The sequence below is a fragment of the Labeo rohita genome, chromosome 24, assembly GCF_022985175.1.
Source record: "Labeo rohita strain BAU-BD-2019 chromosome 24, IGBB_LRoh.1.0, whole genome shotgun sequence".
Taxonomy (NCBI): Eukaryota; Metazoa; Chordata; class Actinopteri; order Cypriniformes; family Cyprinidae; genus Labeo; species Labeo rohita.
The window spans coordinates 28,116,360-28,135,958 of record NC_066892.1 but is presented as its reverse complement, the minus strand read 5'-3'; the positions used below and the strand labels follow the sequence as shown (position 1 = coordinate 28,135,958).

At 32.4% G+C, this 19,599-nt stretch overlaps 1 protein-coding gene across 2 annotated transcripts in view; it reads right to left on the bottom strand.

Annotated features, from left to right (window-relative positions):
* The window catches only part of pard3aa (par-3 family cell polarity regulator alpha, a), a 588,383-nt gene that overhangs the window by 186,370 nt on the left and 382,414 nt on the right, over window positions 1-19,599 (bottom strand). For both annotated transcript variants that reach the window (XM_051097809.1, XM_051097810.1), the window contains one exon: window positions 4,677-4,919. In XM_051097809.1, coding sequence (XP_050953766.1) covers window positions 4,677-4,919 — 243 coding nt within the window. The remainder of the gene's footprint in view (window positions 1-4,676; window positions 4,920-19,599) is intronic.

Sequence of the window (19,599 nt, the reverse complement as noted above, 5' to 3'; positions counted from 1 at the left end):
CGGTGACAGGCACAGGCAGGTTCCTCTTATCTAAATTGAAAAACAGAGTTATTTGAATATTGGAAGGAGAGAAATGCAATATGCTTCTACCGCCGAATCTCACGCGTTTGCCCTCTATTGCTCCGCCGAAGAGATAAGACAGTATTTAGCCCAATGTGGACACAGCTTACAAGAACAAAGTGATTGAGGGAAATAATTTGACTCTTTTGAAAAAAAAATCTGCTTGCTTTTAATGGAATCTTTTAATGGAGAACAAAGGGACGGCGTGATTTTTCCCCCCCTGGCAGGTGTTATTAACTAGGTTGGTCTGTCGGACAGACTTCATAAACTCATCCCAACACAACCCAGAAAAAATTTCAGCCCTAGGGACTGACACTGTATTTTTTTTTAACTCAGATCTCACGGAAACCGTGTGAAAATGTGCGTGTTTTATCGCCAACAGTCATATTTTAAATTGATTCCTTACTTATTAAGCCATAAATAACACCTTTAAGAAATGATGGCAATAGAACATTTTAAAATGGGTTAATAAATTAAACAATCTCAAATATGAAAAGAATACAAATTGCTACTGCAAGCAATCAATGAACCGTAAAAATGAACCCAAACGCATTTAGTAAATCACTGAGTCTGTGAGAGCATTGAGAAATATCCCTTTAAAACCCAGGTCCCATTAGAGAAAAATGCCCAGCGTGGACGTCTGGAAATTCATTTGGTCATGGGCGAAATGAATAGTGAAAGTTATACACATGCTTATTGGCTGTTTATTTCCTTTCGGGTCTTTGAGGGAAGGCCTGACCTACTTTCGGCAGGAGGATCTCTTCTGCTATTCTAATCTTCGGAATAACACAAGACGTCCTCGCGAGACCCGCTGCCTTGTTTCTCTACTGAGCGCCGTCTATAAAGTGAACCTCAGGTCGTAATATTTTGGGTTGGTCATTGTGCGAGACAGTTGATGAAATTGGCATTGATATTGTGTCAGATCGCCTTTACTGTGCCTGTGCAATTATGGTAATAGCTTTGATTACATGACTTGCCATTTTCAATCTAAAGAGAAAACAGGAGGTTGAGAAAGTAGATGATGATGCACTGGCTGGACTACGTAATGATCAAACTAGACTGCTACAGTTACATACACAAGTGTTTTATTTGCTGTTTTATGAGCTAGACTACAAGTAACACAATGCTTTCAGTCAAAATTTGTGTGTTTAATGCATGCGTTTACCTTCCTTTACATCAAAACTAGGTTTGATTGTAATTTGAGCACAGCTGGTGCAACCGGCCCTAGATAATTAAGAGAAAACAATGACTCACAGGTCATTGAGGACCATGAATGATTCACTAATACAAAAGTGAACTTGAAGACACATCATGAATTATTCTGATTAAATCATTAAAAGAAAAAAAAGCTTCATAAGCATCTGGCAAATTAGACAACTCAGCTCGTGCCACGTTTCAATCAAAGATTTAAAAAAAGCATTTTTGGCAAATCCAGGTAATTTACCACAGAAAAACTCAATTATGTTTTTTAACGTTTATGACTGTTATAGCATCAGCTGTTGTCCGATCTTCTTAAAACTTTGCGTGCTCGCAAAGAATCACCTGTTGCGAGTTTTGAGTTTTCCTTTAGGCTTTGTAGGATTTTGGGTAAATTTGGACAGGTCCCTTTTTTAAACAACCCTGTTATAGCTTCCCAAGAAGGTAAATTTCAAATTTGATAATTATTGACCTAGAGAGTCCAGAGAATTTTTTTCCAGATTTTTCCAGGGTTTTTTTGTTACATTTTCTCAATCATTTAACAAACGATTTGATTGACAGCAGTGGTTCTAGAGGGAAAGTTGTCCGGGATGAGGAGTTTTATCGTATGATATGAATATCGCATAAATGTGTGAAAAAACGTGCAATTCACAATCGTTTACATCCTTGAAAAATGTGATATCGCCCCCCAGTGGCCAATTTGTTTCAAATTTCTCACAGATCTTTGGGGCCGTGAGTCAAACAGGCCCAACGATTTTCATTCCATTCAGCCTCCGTTACCCTCGTCTAATGGGTGCTCAAACTTCATTGTTTTTTTGAGATACGCAAATGTCCTTACAGACACTTGGGGCACTGTGGACCAAGACTGTGCACAGAAATTTTCATGTTGATAGGACAAATGGTTGCGTAGTCATGGCCATTTGCCATTTTTATGTTTTTTTCCTCTTATAGGCCCAGCTCAAGATTTTTGTCCTGTGACCTCAGATTGAGCTCTAAGTTTCTGAGTTTGCTGAAGATATCTCATAGGCATTTTAGTAAAATTGGCCCCACCCCTTTCAAACATTTTGGCATTGCCTTTCGATGGTGAGTCTAAAGGTCCACTTTTTTTGATAATTATTGATATTCACTCTCCAGAGAATCTTTCTGCACTGGTTTGGTTCCAACTGGGCAAAAAACCTAGGACGAGTTCGCAAAAGTAGGTTTTTCGCGAAATTCCAAAATACACTAAAATTTCGCCAGGCCCACGATCGATTGACACTTAAGCCTGCGACTGACAGTTTAGGAGTTATGAGCGATTTTGTACTTTTGTTAGCTCTAGCGCCTCCACATCAGGCCGACTGGGGCGAGCCTTGGTGACGTTGTCGGCGGTGTGAGTACTATCAACCCTCCGAGTTTCAAGTCTCTATGACTTACGGTTTGGTCTGCACAATCAGTTTGCTGATTCTTAACCATTCTAACAATTACAATACGGTTTCGGTGCTACGCACTTGAACCCTAATCAATGTATTATGCACGCCAGGCCAGTAGATGGCGATGTCACTTTGTAAAGAAACACACATACACATTCCTACAGACTAAACACATAATACACATAAACGACATCACCTATTTTACAAATTCACATTTTTTGTACGATAATGGTATTGTTTTCAAAGAGGTATGTGATTTTGTGTAAATGAACGACCAAAAAAAGTTTTCATTTTTAGTTAAAGGAACACTCCACTTTTTTTGAAAATAGGCTCATTTTCCAACTCCCCTAGAGTTAAACAGTTGAGTTTTACCGATTTCAAATCCGTTCAGCCGATCTCCAGGTCTGGCGGTAGCACTTTTAGCATAGCTTAGCATAGATCATTGAGGCTGATTAGACCGTTAGCATCTCGCTCATAAATGACCAAAGAGTTTCAATATTTTTCCTATTTAAAACTTGACTGTTCTGTAGTTACATCGTGTACAAAGACGAAAAATGAAAAGTTGTGATATGGTTAGGAACTATACTCTCATTTCGGCGTAATAATCAAGGAGCTTTGCTACCGTACCATGTGTGCAGCAGGTGCAATGATATTACGCAGCCGTCAACTCTGCATCTACACACACTTAGTGCCGGTCACTTTCAGGCGCTGCATGATATCATTGCGCCTGCTGCACCAATGGTACGGCAGCAAAGTTCCTTGATTATTACGCCGGATGGAGAGTATAGTTCGTAGCCATATCAGCCTAGAAAATCACAACTTTTCATTTTTTCGTCAGTCTTAGTACATGATGTAACTACAGAAGAGTCAAGTTTTAAATCTTATCATTATATATGGTCATTTTTGTGCGAGATGCATTTAACATTTCAGCATTTTTCTCCATATAATGGACTGATATGGTGACCCGAGTTTGAACTTTCAAAATGCAGTTTAAATGCAGCTTCAAACGATCCCAAATGTGGTTGTAAACGATCCCAGCCGAGGAAGAAGGGTGTTATGTAGCGAAACGATCAGTTATTTTCATAAAAAAATACAATTTATATACTTTTTAATGTCAAACGCTCATCTTGTCTTGCTCTGCCTAAACTCTGTGTATTCTGACTCAAGACAGTTAGGGTATGTCGAAAAACTCCAATCGTATTTTCTCCCTCAACTTCAAAAATCATTTCAAAATCATCCTACATCATTGCAGAAGCACCGACACAGTGTTTGCAAAGTGAACATGCAAAGAAGATCAAACACCCTTAACAAAAAAGGTAAAACAGTGATATAGGACCATTTTGTAGTTGAGGGAGAACATGAGATGGGAGTTTTTCCACATACACTAACTGACATGAACCAGAACAAAAAGGGAGAGAAAGACAAGACGAGCATTTGACATTATTTTTATGAAAATAACGATCGTTTCACTAGATAAGACCCTTTTCCTCGGCTGGGATTGTTTAGAGCCCTTTGAAGCTGCATTTAAACTACATTTTGGAAGTTCAAAAAACCCGAAATGTTTTCCTCAAAAAACATAATTTCTTTATGACTGAAGAAAGAAAGACGTGAACATCTTGGACGACATTATCTGTAAACTGTTGCTCTGGAAGTGGACTTCTCCTTTAAAAACTGTTGTGTAAATGCCGCCTAAACCTCTATACTTATCCGTCGCTCTCTCACACATCCGCCATGTTTGTAGTTTTTCAATACTTTTATTTGTGTTTGTAGTTCTAATCGAACCCACTTCCAGTGTGCAGTGGCTTGTGGCCAATATTAGCCATTGCATTTTTACTGGAAATGGTAAACCATCTGGGGTATTCATTTCAACATGCTACGATTTGGGAATCAAGGATACTGTTTAGGATGGAAACTATGCAAATTGGGACGCAACACATGATATTCTATTCTCTAGATATGATTCACGTCTCCTTCAATGTATATCTACACGATTTTTTCTCCAATACTTACACGTCTCCATCCCCTCGTCGTCTTCGTCGGGGTTGACCACGGTCACACCTGGCTTGTCGTAGGACTTGTCGATGGCCGCGCGGAAGCTCTCGTTGCAGCCCCGTCCCCTGATGATTCTGGGGCGCGGCCTGTGGAACGGGACGTCTCCGTTGAGCGTCACCTCGGCAACAGCTGTCTGGAGGCTCTCCAAGGAACTCGACTTCTTCAAACCCAACGACGGTCCCACATCTCGTGTGGAGTTTCCTTGGGGTGGAGAAAGAGAGAGAAAGAGTAAAAAAAACATGCCAGAAAGATGCAGTCTCACTTTTTTCCCCTCAATAAATCCTTCTCTCCTAATTCACTTCAATAATTTACATTCCTCGCCGAAGACAAATGTGCATATCGGGGTTGCGTTTATCTGCAGATGGAGGGTGAAAAGTGTGTGCTAAAATAATATGGAATATAAATGGCTCCACTGGATGCAAAGTGAGGTGTCAGACACGTTATCCGTCTCGCGTCCGTCACATTTTTAACTCTTGAGGTCATTTCTGCTTCTTTCCCCCAACGTGTGCTTGCGAGACGGTGAGCGCATAACTGCTTTCTGCAGTTTAAGGCACTGATGGATGGCCCAAATATGAGGCCCATTATCTTCCCTGTGTGGTCGTGGGAGGAGGTGGAGAACAAGAGGGAGGAAGAGCAAAAGCTTGTAGACTAAACACGCTTTGAGACTCGGCACGTCCTGATCGAGCGGCGAGTACTAGCCGAAACTCCCTCAACTCGTCTGCTTAATGACCTTTTCATGCATTTAATCCACTTGTTTCTCGTTAAGGGTCCCTCACAAAGACACAGCAGGCCCGCACTTCAAACGCGCGCCAGCGCCGAGACAACATTAATCCTGCTTATGAAATCCTGTAGAGGAGGAATTCTGGAAAAGAATTCAATGGGAGCGAATGGGCTCGGCTGCTCGGGTCAGGGATTTGCATGTGTATGCGCGGAGTACAAAATGAACACTAAATGGGAGTAAAAAGAAGCTTTGGAGAGTAAAAATAGTCTCCTTTCCTTGTATGGAAACTGGATAATAATTATTAGCATTATTATATTGTAACAATAACATAAATGTATATTAATAATTGTCTTCATTTAAAATGGCAAAAATAAAATAAAATAAAATAAAATAAAATGCACACACATTACCGGTCAAAAGTTTGGAATAATAATAATAATAATAATAATATAACAAATTTATTAAGTTACTATTATTAGTATTATTGTTATGTGTTTATTTATTTATTTTTATGTTTTTAAAAGAAGTCTCAGCATGGCTGCATTTATTTGTATAAAATTTCAACAAATATTATTAATATGAAAATAATAATATTATTGTATGAAATATTATTACACTTTAAAATAACAATTTTCTACTGTTATATCTATTGTTATAGTAAAGTAATTTAATTTATTAAACTAATTAAATTATTAAATTAAATTAAAAAAATAAATAAAATAAAATAAAATTAATTAATTAAACTAATTAAATGTTTTAATTAAACTTGAATGAATGAATAAAATTGAACTAATTTAATTAAACTAAATTATTAAATTAAATTTTAAAACTAATAAAATAAATAAATAAAAAATAAAACTAATTCAGTTAATTAAACTTATTAAACTAAAAAAAATTAAATTAAATAAAATTGTTAATAAATAATAATAATAATAAATAAATAAATAAATAAATAAATAAATAAATAAATAAATAAATAAACATGATCCTTCAGAAATCATTCAATTTGCTGATTTGCTGTTCAAGAAAAAATTCTCATTATTATCAGTGTTGAAAGGAGTTTTTTGCTGATTAATAATTTATTTATTTATTTATTTATTTGGAAACATTGGTGTTTTCCCCCCAAATTTTCAAATCTGATTAAAGTACAACAATTTTTTTCTTTTGAATAAATAAAAACTAACAAATTAATTAATTAAACTAAAATAATTCAAAGTATTAAATTAAATTTACAAAATAATAAAATGAAATGAAATAAATAAATAATTAAATAAATAAATAAATAAAATTATTAGATTAAAGTTAAAATAAAATAATATATAAACATGATCCTGCAGAAATCATTATAATTTGCTGATTTTCTTTTCAAGAAACATTTCTGATTATTAGCAATGTTGAAAACATTTTTTTGCTGATTTATATTTTGTGTGAAAACTGGTATTTAAATTACAGTAAAAAAAAGAATTTTTGAATGAATGAATGAATGAATGAATGAATGAATAAAATTAAACTAATTTAATTAAACTAACTAAACTTATTAAATTAAATTTCAAAACTAATAAAATAAAAAAATAAAAATAAAACTAATTCAATTAATTAAACATGATTTTTTTTAAATAAATAGATAAATAAATAAAATTGTTAATAAATAATAATAATAATAATAATAATAATAATAATAATAATAATAATAATAATAATAATAATAATAATAAATAAATAAACATGATCCTTCAGAAATCATTCTAATTTGCTGATTTGCTGTTCAAGAAACATTTCTGATTATTATCAATGCTGAAAAGAGTTTTTTGCCAATTCATATTTTTTGTGTGTATTTCCCCCCAATTTTTCCTGATTAAAGTACAATGAAAATAATTTTAAAATAAATAAATACAAATTAAATCAAATAAAAAAAACTGCAATACACTTTCATGGCCGATGCAACATTTACTAAAATACCAAATACTGCCAATAAAATATTTATGGTGAGTAAACGTTCTCAATTCATGTTCAGCTGGCTCATGCGCTACAAAGCTAATTCTGGAGCCCGTGTACGTGTGAATCCGTGATGTGTGTGTGTGCAATCGTGCGAGCCATATGGAACAGACTCTGAAACAGTTGCCAAGTACTAAAAATTATCTAAGCCACCTGCATGATTGGATAAAATAGTCTGTGTACCTCTAACAATAAACCTTGATAAATGGCAGCATGCACGACTGCTTTACACACATGCGTGCACAATAGTTCCAGTGATGTATGATACCGCCGCACAGCATAGAAAATCTCTCAGATGAACTCTAGATGACGCATTAACGTCAGTCCAGCTGCGCGTCTCATTGAAATGTATAGCGCGACGGGTCGGCGTGCGCACGTTCTAACACAATTAGCATGCAAATGATATTTAAACAAACATTAACCGACAGCGGCTCTAGTGTTCTCGAGAGCGTAGCCGAGGCTGTTTGCTGGCGTAGCGTAAACGTGTCGTTTCTCACTCGAAGACCTTCGCGTCAGATATTGATGGAAAATGTGTCGGCTGCGACGCTGAAAATACAGCCCTCAAACCCTTGCGTTTAACGGGCCTCCCGCTTGGACAGCTATAATTATTTTTCCAATGGCTGCTGTTCTGTGTTTAGATTTGGCTAGTGAGGCGAGACTCCAGCAGCGGCTGCTCATTCTGTCAGCGAACGCCTGTTTAAGGGCCTCAAGAACACTGACCCCGAAACCGAAGGTCAGCAGTCAAATCGGTTTGAAAATATGGGTCAATGTCAAAAAAGAGTGCTCACAAGCAAGAAACGAATGAATTTCAGTTTTGAATACATTCAATTTAATGTCTCTAAAAATGTCATGTGGTATAAACAAATTAAAAAATAACATTGATGTACATATTTTTAAGTAATTAAGTTTTTAAACTATTCATTTAAAATATATATTAGAATAAACATACTATAATAAAAAAGAAATTAGTTCTGAGTCCAAAATAACAAAAAAGCACCAAAACAATAAAAACAAGAGAGAATACTTAAAAAAACTCAGATATAATAGTAATACAGAAATAACTAAAAGTAATTCTGAAATTACTTAATTAAAAGAAATTAATAAAATAAATAAAATAAAATAAAATAAAATAAAATAAAATAAAATAAAATAAAATAAAATAAAATAAAATAATTTAAATATTAGTAGTATAGGAATATATATCCAAGAGTAGTATTAATAATAGAATCATAATAACACAAGAATAACCAGTGAAAATAAATGACAACTAGGGCTTTCAAAAATGACATCATAAACTATATTATACCAATATTTTTATTTAAACATTAAATAAATAATAAAAAAACACACAAATTAAATATAAAAATGTCTGTAAAAAGAAAAACATAAATATAGTGTAATATTAATATAAAATAACTATATGAAAATGCTATTTTTATATTATATTATATTATATTATATATTTTTTTTCCTTTTCAATATTTTTTTCTTTTGTATTTTCTTTTTATTTTATTATTTTATTTGTATTTATTTTTTTTATTTTATTCTGTATATGAGACCATGATCTACACTCACAAAAAGTATTTTTTAACCTTTATTTTGCATTCATCACCAATGACAAAACATTTTATTTCAATTTTATTTTATTTTATTTTATTTATTATTTTATTTTATTTCATTTTTAATTTATTTTTAATTAATTTAATTTAATTTAATTTAATTTAATTCAGGACAGTTGTATCACCCTGACAAGAAAAGTCAAAATAAAATTCAGTTTGCAAAATTTAAAAAATATATATAATAGTTTGCAAAATATAAAAAAAAAAATGCATTCAAGTCACTGTTTATGTGTATGTACACATGATGTTTTTCTTTTCAATTAATATTGCATTAAATTCTTAGATCAAAGGATATAAAAATAAAACTATCCTCACATTATATAGAGATCACAGATGCAAACAGAACTGTCCATCTCTTCTGTTGAGCTGCAGTCTTTGACGCAGGTTCAGGCACATTTAAGTTCTCGAGCACTTCTAGGAATTGACGTTTGCCATTTCAGTAGACCTTAAAAACTGTGGCTCGGTAAACGTGAATGTGACATATGGTGGCACTCTGTGTAAACATAGCTGTCTTTCAATCTCCCTCATTCTCGTTCCTGCTCTCAGATGATGCGTTGAGGTGGATCCGACGGTTTGGTCCTTCTCCTAAAAACATCTTCCCTCCATCTACAGCACGCTGAGATTCCTGACTCGCTTTCAGACGCTAAATGGAGCGATTCTGCCGGCCGCTGAGCTCGCGGCCCATTTTCGGCAGCAAAGACGTGAAGCAAAACAGCCGTTAGCTTAGCAAAATAAACGTTCAACGTCGTAAGAAAACAATTAGAAATCTATTACCTTCCCTTGAAAGACCAACGCTTTAAACATGCTTTCAAACATCAGTACAAGGGGAACAAACGCTTGGAAAAGATTCCAGGTGATCCGAGGTGTAGGATATATAGGATAAGTGACGTAAACCGAACCGGAGCCGACACTGGTAGCAGCTTCTGAAGTCGAGGATCTTTTATAACCCTCTTGGATCTTTTAACCAAGCAAACCAGCGCTGCAGAAGCTACTGATTAACTTAACCAGTGCCAAACCACTGACTGGACAATTAGCCCTCGTCCAGGACAAAAAAACCGAACGATCCCGAGCTGGCCAGAGACTCACCGCCTCCATATTCATGGAATCTTTCATTTACAGGAACAGTAAGCCACTGTAAACACAGGTGCTTTGGTTGGTGAGAACATGACGAATGATGTTTTGCAGACTGAAACTGTGTCTGTCAGTGTGAGATTTCTAAATTCATTCAGAACTGAAAAAACTGGCAAAATTTGTCGTTCCCAAACCGTGTGATAGTGTTTCTTTTGTGGAACACAAGAGGGGAATTTTTCTAAATAATGACAGTAATTAAAGTTTGGATTTGTTAAGCTTCAAAATGGCAAAGAAAAGCACCAAACTAACAATAAGTGATAACGAACAGCTACAAAAAAAAAAAAAAAAAAAAAAAAAAAAATATATATATATATAATAGTAATATAAAAATAACTAAAATGTCTATCAAAAAAATAATAATAATAATAAATTTCAAGCTACAAAAATGACAATAAAAAAATACAATAATATTTTTATTTAAAAATAATTAAATATAAAAACTAAACAAAGACTGGTGCTGTTCCAAAAATGATGAAAAAAACACCTTAACATAATAATATAATAATTAAAATAACTATGATTATATGAAAATAACTATAAGATAATAATAAAAAATATATGAGTAAAAATGTGACAAAATTATAATATTAATATAAAATATTTATAAGGATAAATGCTGCCAATACCAAAAAAAAAAAAAAAAAAAAAAATGCACCATGAAAGTACCATAAAAATTAAAAATTGTTTAATGTAAAAATGATATTAGTAAAAGTATAAAACAAGTGTAATATTAATCTAAAATAATTAATTAAATATAGGACAGGTCTGACAAGCACAAAAACAAATAAATAAATATATAAATAAATAAATAATTCAATAAATTACTAAATAAATAAACAAAACATCAAACATGAACCATAAAAATCAGTGAAACTAAAAATAAATATTTAAATTATATATATATATATATTAATATATATATATACTACCGTTCAAAAGTTTGGGGTCAGTACATTTTTCTTTTCTTTTTTTTTTTTTTTTTTTTTTTTTTAAGAAATTAATACTTTTATTCACCAAGGATGTATTAAGTTAATAATTAAAAGTTTATTAAAAGTTCATAATAAATAATTTACATTGTTATAAAATATTTATATTTTGAATAAACACTGTACTTTTTAAACTTGTTATTCATGAAAGAATCCTGAAAAAAAAAAAAATCACAGGTTCCAAAAAAATATTTGGCAGCACAACTTTTGATATTATCCAACATTGATCATTATAATAATAAATCCGCATATTAGAATGATTTCTGAAGGATCATGTGACACTTAAGACTGGAGTAACTTTCAGCTTTTCATCACAGGAATAAATTCTATTTTAAAGTATGTTAAAATAAAAAACATTATTTTATATTGTAAAAACATTTTGCAATATTACTGTTTTTTTTTCTATATTTTTAATCAAATAAATGCAGCCTTGATGAGCATAAGAGACTTCTTTAAAGACTGTTGCAAGTCTTACTGACCCCAAACTTTTGAACGGTAGTGTGTATATATATATATATATATATATATATATATATATATATATAATAGTAACATAATATTTAATATTTAAAATAATAGAGAACAAATTACGAGTAAAAGTGTAATATAAAATAAAATTATAATAAATTACTTGAAAATGAATGAGAATGGACTGCCAAGCTTCCAAAAAAAAAAAAAAAAAAACACACATAAAAGTACCACAAAAAGTTAAAATAGTTTAAAATAATACTAGTAAAAGCATAAAACGTAAGTGTAATATTAATATATATAATTAATTAATTAATTGAATATAGGTGAGGATAGGGCTGGTGAGCTTAAAAAAATAAATTAAAAAAAAATCTTCCATAAAAATAATGAAAATAGTGAAAATGAATGAGGACTGGGACCGTCAAGCTCAAAAAATGACAAAAAAAGTGATCTATATGACTTGTGCTCTGGGTTCGTGGTTTTCCCAAAGCAAGTCTATCCAGGTTTTGTGTGGAAAAAAGACTGTAATTGTATTATTTCTAAACAAAACCACGTTTTCTTCTTCACAGAAGTCTGTCAAAATGCATTTCAGACTATACTGTCCTCAATAATAAAGGTCACTGAGCAGTAAGTGCTCGTGTCCAGCAGGATCCTGATGCAGAGCATCTCTTCCCACTTCATCTCTCTCTTCTCTGATGAAGCGCGCTGTATCCGGTCCTGCCTCTGTTTGTTATTAATCGAAATGAAAAAGGAAAGAATCCAATCGGTCTGGCACGCGTATGAACTAATATCCCGTCCCATATGCTGGAGAAGCTCTTTAATCAACGTGCTCCGCATAGCGTGTGAACACGCGGATTTCCGAGATTCACACACAAATCTGCTACAGAAGAACAGGACTGAACACACGGCAGATAAAACCAACACACAAACGCAAATCACATCTGCATTGCTCTCAATCCTGGAATGATCAAACCGCATGCCGCTGAATCTCCTCCATACAAAATACGTCAAGCTCATAATTGTGTTTTGTTGTTTTTTCCTTTTTTTCACAAAGGAGGGTTTTGACTTACTGGATCAAACCGCTGTGATTCTCATCACACGTCACATACGCTCGTCTTATTGTCATTTTCTCACTGCATATTTTCCTATTTTCTCATCTACAGTAGGTGAGAAAAAGAGCAGTGATTGTATATGATGAAAATACATATCATGGTACTGAATGATTATCAAATTCATATAGTACTCTTGCAAGTGAATTGAGTTTTGGTATCATGAAAACCCTTACAAAAAAACAAAACAAAAAAAAAAAAACAGAAAACAACACTGTGGTGGTACCAACGAATACAGCAAAATAAATTAATAATTTAATTAATTAAATTATAATAATACAATTTTACACACATTTATACTTTGCTTTTTTTTTCTCTTCTGGCCAAAAATGCCTGTATTTTTTTTAATATATTTGCAAAAATATCTGTATTATACTATAAAGCAAATAAATAAATAATGAAAAAGAGATAAATTCTGGGTCTGTCAAGTCCCAATAAATAAATAAATAAATACACATTCATAAAAACAAAAACAATACAAAACAAAACAAAACAAAACAAAAAAAAACCTGTGGCCGTACCAGTGAACAGTGATGGTATCCCATACAGCAATATAAATAAATAAAATTATTATAATAAAATTGTAGATACATATATTTTGTAGAAAAATAAAGGGTGTTGTTGTTATTACATTATAATATATTATTATATAAAAGAAGATTTTTTTAAAATAATGACAGTGATTAAGCTTCAAAATGACAAAAAATAAATACCAAAAAAGCATTAACTAGCAATAATGATAATAAATAGCTCCAAAAAAATAAATAAAATAATAAATAAAATAAAATAAAATATATTACTTTTTTTCCCCCTCAGGCCAAATTTATCTTTTATTTTTATTTTTTTATTTTTTATTATTATTATTATTTTTTTTACAAATATTTGCAAAAACTATCTATTATCTATTATTCCTAATGAATAGCTCCAAAAATTTAAATAAATAAAAAAATAATCTTTTTTTCTCTTTCTCTCTCCTCTGGCCAAAAATGCTTGCATTTTAAAAATAGTTTTGCAAAAATACCTACAAAGAAAAAAAAAAAAAAAAAAAAAATATATTGGTAGTAAATATATTTATGTAAATATATTTGAAAATATTATATATATAATTTTATTTCACAATGATGCATTTAACTGATTACATTACTACAAAAACATATTTTAAATAAACTGAACTATTCTATATTTCTATGGTGCTGACATTTGTAAAGCTTCAAAACGAAATTACATTTCACATATTCACATTATTTTAAACAATATTTCACAAACAGTATTTTTACTGTGTATTTTGATCAAATAAATCTGCCTTGGTGAGCAGAAGAGCTTTATTATAAAACCAAGAGCATTACACTATGTTACTCTTAGTGGAAGGAGAAAAAAAGCAGCAGCACATAATAACAGTGAAGATGTATTTATATCATAAAACGCCTTTAATTATCAAAGCCACAAAGGCACCTCCAGCACTTGAGCGGTTAAGACTGATCACCATTAAACGTTATGGGAAAGCAGCCTTTAAGCGCCGAACGACCTGCGGCGCTCGATTCGGCTGCCGTGACCGCGCTATTGTTAAGATGGCCGGCAGTGTCCTCGTGAGTGATACTCTAGGTAACACAGGCCAGCATTTGCGTATGAAAGCGCCATCCATCGCGTGTAATTTATTCAGCAAACTGCAATTTTATGCATCAACTTAAAAGGGTTATTAGGTTAAAAATAGCTCCTCGGCAGCCAAGGAGGTTTCGTCCCGGTGTCTCCGGGAAGATTGAAGGAGTCTCGGGGTCGGTTCACCCTCCATTCCCGCTTGTCCTGGATCATTAGCGGAGCAGAGGATGTCCAGGTTGTCCCTCGCTCCTCTACATCTGTCCTAATTAACTTGTAATGCCGCGAGCCAATCAGTCAAGACGCTTTCATCTGTCTCATTGGCGTAATGATATCAGTGATGCTCAAAATCTGCTGAGTCACTTCCGTTTGTGCCGAGTCAGGAATCTCAGTCCGACATCACTCACTGTCACTCGCAGACAGAAAGTCGGGAAACTTTGAAGGTTGTAAGTAAAGATGTCTTGAGTTTGGTGACTTTATGTTAGGTGCTCTTAAGCACAATGGTATTGAGGTTTATTAGGTTGTGAGAACATGGAGCTGAGGCTGTAACTCCAGCTGGTAATAAAAAGAAAGTGAGCACTGTAGATCCAAGTACAGGAAAATAATATTAAGTGCTCAGCCACAGGCTTACATTAAAGCCCTTTGTGGTAGAAAAACACCTTCTAGTGGCATTTCACAACAATTTTGTCTTATGAACCCCAACAGCCTTATGAATCTATGAAGACACATATTATACGTTGCATTATTATTATTAACAACACATATGTTTTATGCCAAGGCTACATTTCTCATATTTATTCACAACTAAAACTACACCTGAAATAAAAATAAAATAATAATAATAATAATAATAATAATAATAATAATAATGATAAATAAATAAATAAATAAAAACTACTACATTATTTTAAAAAATAAACTAAAATGAAAAAACAGAAAATATAAATACAAAAACTAAATCAAAACAATGGTGAAAATGTATATTATTTTATTTTAGTTTAGTTTTTTATTATTATTATATCAGGTACTTGCCAAGGCTACGTTTCTCATTTTTATCTATTTTACTTTGATGTACTAAAATAACTAAAACTACAACTGAAAAAAAAAAAAAAAAAAATATATATATATATATATATATATATATATATATATATATATATATATATATATATATATATATGTGTGTGTGTGTGTGTGTGAACTTTTTAAATTATTCACAAAACATATACTATTTCAAAATAATGGTGACACTTATTTTATTTTATTTTATTTTATTTTATTTTATTTTATTTTATTTTATTTTATTTTATTTTATTTTATGTACTTGCCAAGGCTACATTTCTCCTTTTTATTTATTTTAACAATGTATTAAAAAAAAAAAAAACTACAACTAAAAAAAATAAATAAATAAAATAAATAAATAAATAAATATAATATATTAATATAAAAATAATATAGGTAATATAAATATAAGAACTAATTCAAAATAATGATAAAACTCTTCTATTATTTTAATTTAATTTATTTTATTTTATTTCAGCTACTTGCCAAGGCTATGTTTCCCATTTGTATTTATTTTAACTTGATGTACTAAAATAACTAAAACTACACCTGAAATAAAAATTAATACAAATATATATATTTTTTAAAAAAACTACTAAATTATTAAAAATAAATAAATAAAATGAAAATAGAACATATAAATATAAAAACTAATTAAAAATAATGGTGACACTTTTTTATTATTATTATTATTTATTTCAGCTATTTAGAAAAGCAAAATTTCTCATTTTAATTTAGTTTAACCTGATGTATTAAAATAACTAAAATTAACACTGAAATAAAAATTAATAAAACCTAAATATATATATACATATATATACATATATATATATATATATATATATATATATATATAATTAAACTACATTACTAAAAAGCTAAATTAAATAAATTACTTTAAAAACAAAAAAAATCATATTAAAACTAATTCAAAATAATGGTAACACTTAAAAAAAAACATTCCATTTGTTAACATCAGTTAACACTGACTGGCAAAAAAAAAAAAAAAAAATCTTAGCACAGAGACAGATCCTTTGATAGATCTAATGAAGAGCCTTTTACCCATTAAAGTAGTTTTTGCATGTCTCTGGTGGTCTAAAACCTCCTGCAAAATGAATGACTAAGTTTCCAGTCATGGCAGTCTCAAAATTCAGATCAGTTCATCATTTGATCAAAATACATTCATCTAAAGGCCCCGTCACAGAAGAGGCTTCACTGCATGCAAAATAAGCAAGCACCATGCACCACTTTGACCTCCACGACATATTTACAAGAAAAGCAATTTGTAACCTGTAAAACTAGTGAAAGCAAATAAACATGGGAAGCAAGATGATTTCCAGCCACGATTAATATGCAACTCCTATTGTTGCATATAGGATATTTAAAACGCAACTCCTTAATCCAGTCAATTCACGCTTTACATTTTTATTTTCAAGGATATCTTTGGGTTGTGAACAGGCTTCATGTTGACTTTAACAGAGAAAGCTTTGACTTTTTTGACAGAATGAATTTGGACACAACATGACTCTGAAGCTCCGGTCTCCATACATGACTATGTGTTCCCCTGTGCTGTAACTAGAACTCTTCGCTCCAGACTCTTGACATTGATGGATTAATTGCAGTAAGCCAAAGCAGCCCGCCTGACATCGAGGCTCTTTATTTCCAACAGAATTTCAGCAATCTCTCCTCACACACATGCACGTGTGCAAACATACATACACACCTCTGTTTCTTTCCCCATTTCGGCAGCCCTCGGCATAATTAATGTTTTCTTCCATCACAGTCCCTCAAGAACGGGCAGCGCGCTTCGCTTTCCAGAAAAAGTTGTTGCCAAAACGTCTATTTAACACCGTGGCACTTCATTTCAATGGGAAAAAAAGAAAGCAACACCCTCTCTGATTTGATGGCAATTACTTCAAATGACTTCCTTAACGAGCACAACGCACACAGTGGTTTAGTTAGATTGATTACTAACAGCTAACTACAGATAGGAGAGTTGTGAAGTCAAAGGGGGGCCGTTTGGAAGGATTTTTTCCAAGCGCAGATTAAACTTGTTGCTGGACTCATTTCCATTGTTACCGGTGGTCTCGCGCTCTTCATTTATCTTTCTAAGAATAATGCGGCTCTGTTCCAAAACCTAGCGAGTCGCCTTGCTGTCTACTGCCTACACAGGAAGTATCTTCATAATAATCTCATCTCCAAATTCATTACTTTTTCTAATGGAGTTTAACATCAGCATGATTCTAAGCTAAGCACAAATAAATATTGGGTAAAACTGACTATTTTTAATTAGATCAATACTTTAAAGGAGAAGTCCACTACAGAACAACAATTCACAAATAATTTACTCATCCCCTTGTCATCCAAGATGTTCATGTCTTTCTGTCTTCAGTCATGAAGAAATTATGGTTTTTGAGGAAAGCATTTCATATAATGGACTTCATTGGCGCCCCGATCTTGAACTTCCAAAATGTAGTTTAAATGCAGCTTCAAAAGGCTCTAAACGATCCCAGCCGAGGAAGAAGGGTCTTATCTAACGAAACAATCTGTCATTTTTTTCGGAACATAACAATTTTATACTTTTTAAGCACAAAAGCTTGTGTAGCACAGGCTCTGGGATGCACGTTCACGACACTATGTACTATTGAATCACGTCGAAATGTCACGCAAAATGTAGGCGGAACTACAGACCCAGTGTGTACAATGCGAACGCGCAAAGACTAAGAAATTGCAAGTAAACACTGTTTACAAACAAAAAGGTACAACGATGTCCTCCTCTCAAGTTGTAGGAGAAAGTAAGATGGAGTTTTTCGCAATACTCAGTACACAGACGATGAACTGAGATGTGATTCGTAATAGTGATGGGAAGTTTGGATCATTTTACCAGCTCAGATCTTTGAGTCTCGTTTAGTAAATTGCACAAATCTTTTTTTGAGTCATTTTGTTCATTTTAGCAAAATATAATTAAAATCCACTGCTTACACAAACGTTGATCACACTGCAAACAAGACAAAACTGTAATGCTATAAGAAACACAAAAGATTAATTAATTGAGTCTTTAGTCTATGATTAGCTCACTGACAAGTTTTTGGGTTTGAGTTGTTCATTCACCACGTGACAGCCCCATAACGACTCGAAAAACCTAAAGACTCGAAACAGGTGAACTAATTCCAGTACAGAACCTAATAGGATGTTGCGCATGCGCGACTGAACAAATCACTCCCCGAGACGACTCGTTCTTCCCGAGTCACATTAAAGATTCGTTCAAAATGAACAAATCGTTCAAGAACGACCCATCACTAATTCGTAGCATCATGGACGTGCATCCCAGAGCCTGTGCTACATGAGCTTTTGTGCTTAAAAAGTATACAATTTTATATTTTTTGAAAAAAAATTACCAATCTTTTCACTAGATAAGACCCTTCTTCTTCGGCTGGGATCGTTTAGAGCCTTTGAAGCTGCATTTAAACTACATTTTGGAAGTTCAAAATTGGGGCACCAATGAAGTCCATTATATGAAGAAAAAACCTGAAATGCTTTCTTCAAAAACCATAATTTCTTCATGACTGAAGACAGAAAGACATGAACATCTTGGACGACAAGGGGGTGAGTAAATTATTTGTAAATTGTTGTTCTGGAAGTGGACTTTAAACAATGTTTTCTACACTATTCATTATATAATGAAACAATGGTTGTCCACGTTTCTCTCAATTGACTGAAATACAGTTTGACCTTAAAGCTAAAAAGTTTTATAAACTAGTAAGTATCTGCTGAAATACTACTGTAGTATATTTCTCTCAAGAGTTCGGCATTACAGTGTTGCTAAGCTAATGGCACAATAAACATTGAACACGTGTCAATTTTTAATTACTAAAATGTAAACAATGTGTTTTTCTACACTTTTCAGTATCTAATGAAATATAGCTATCATCTACATTATTCTCAACCAATCAATAGTTTGACTTTAACATGTTGCTAAGCTAAAGACAAACAAATATTGGCTAAAATCAAAAAACAAAAATCAGTTAGACAGAAAAGTGATGTTTTTCTACACTACTTAGGTGCATAAGTGCATATCTCTCAATTGAGTTTGACATTAGCAAATTGCTAAGCTAGGACACCCCTGGTGAAAAACCCAGCATATGCTGGTAGGTATGTTTAGATGCTGGTTTATGCTGGTGATGTTGCTGGTCAAAG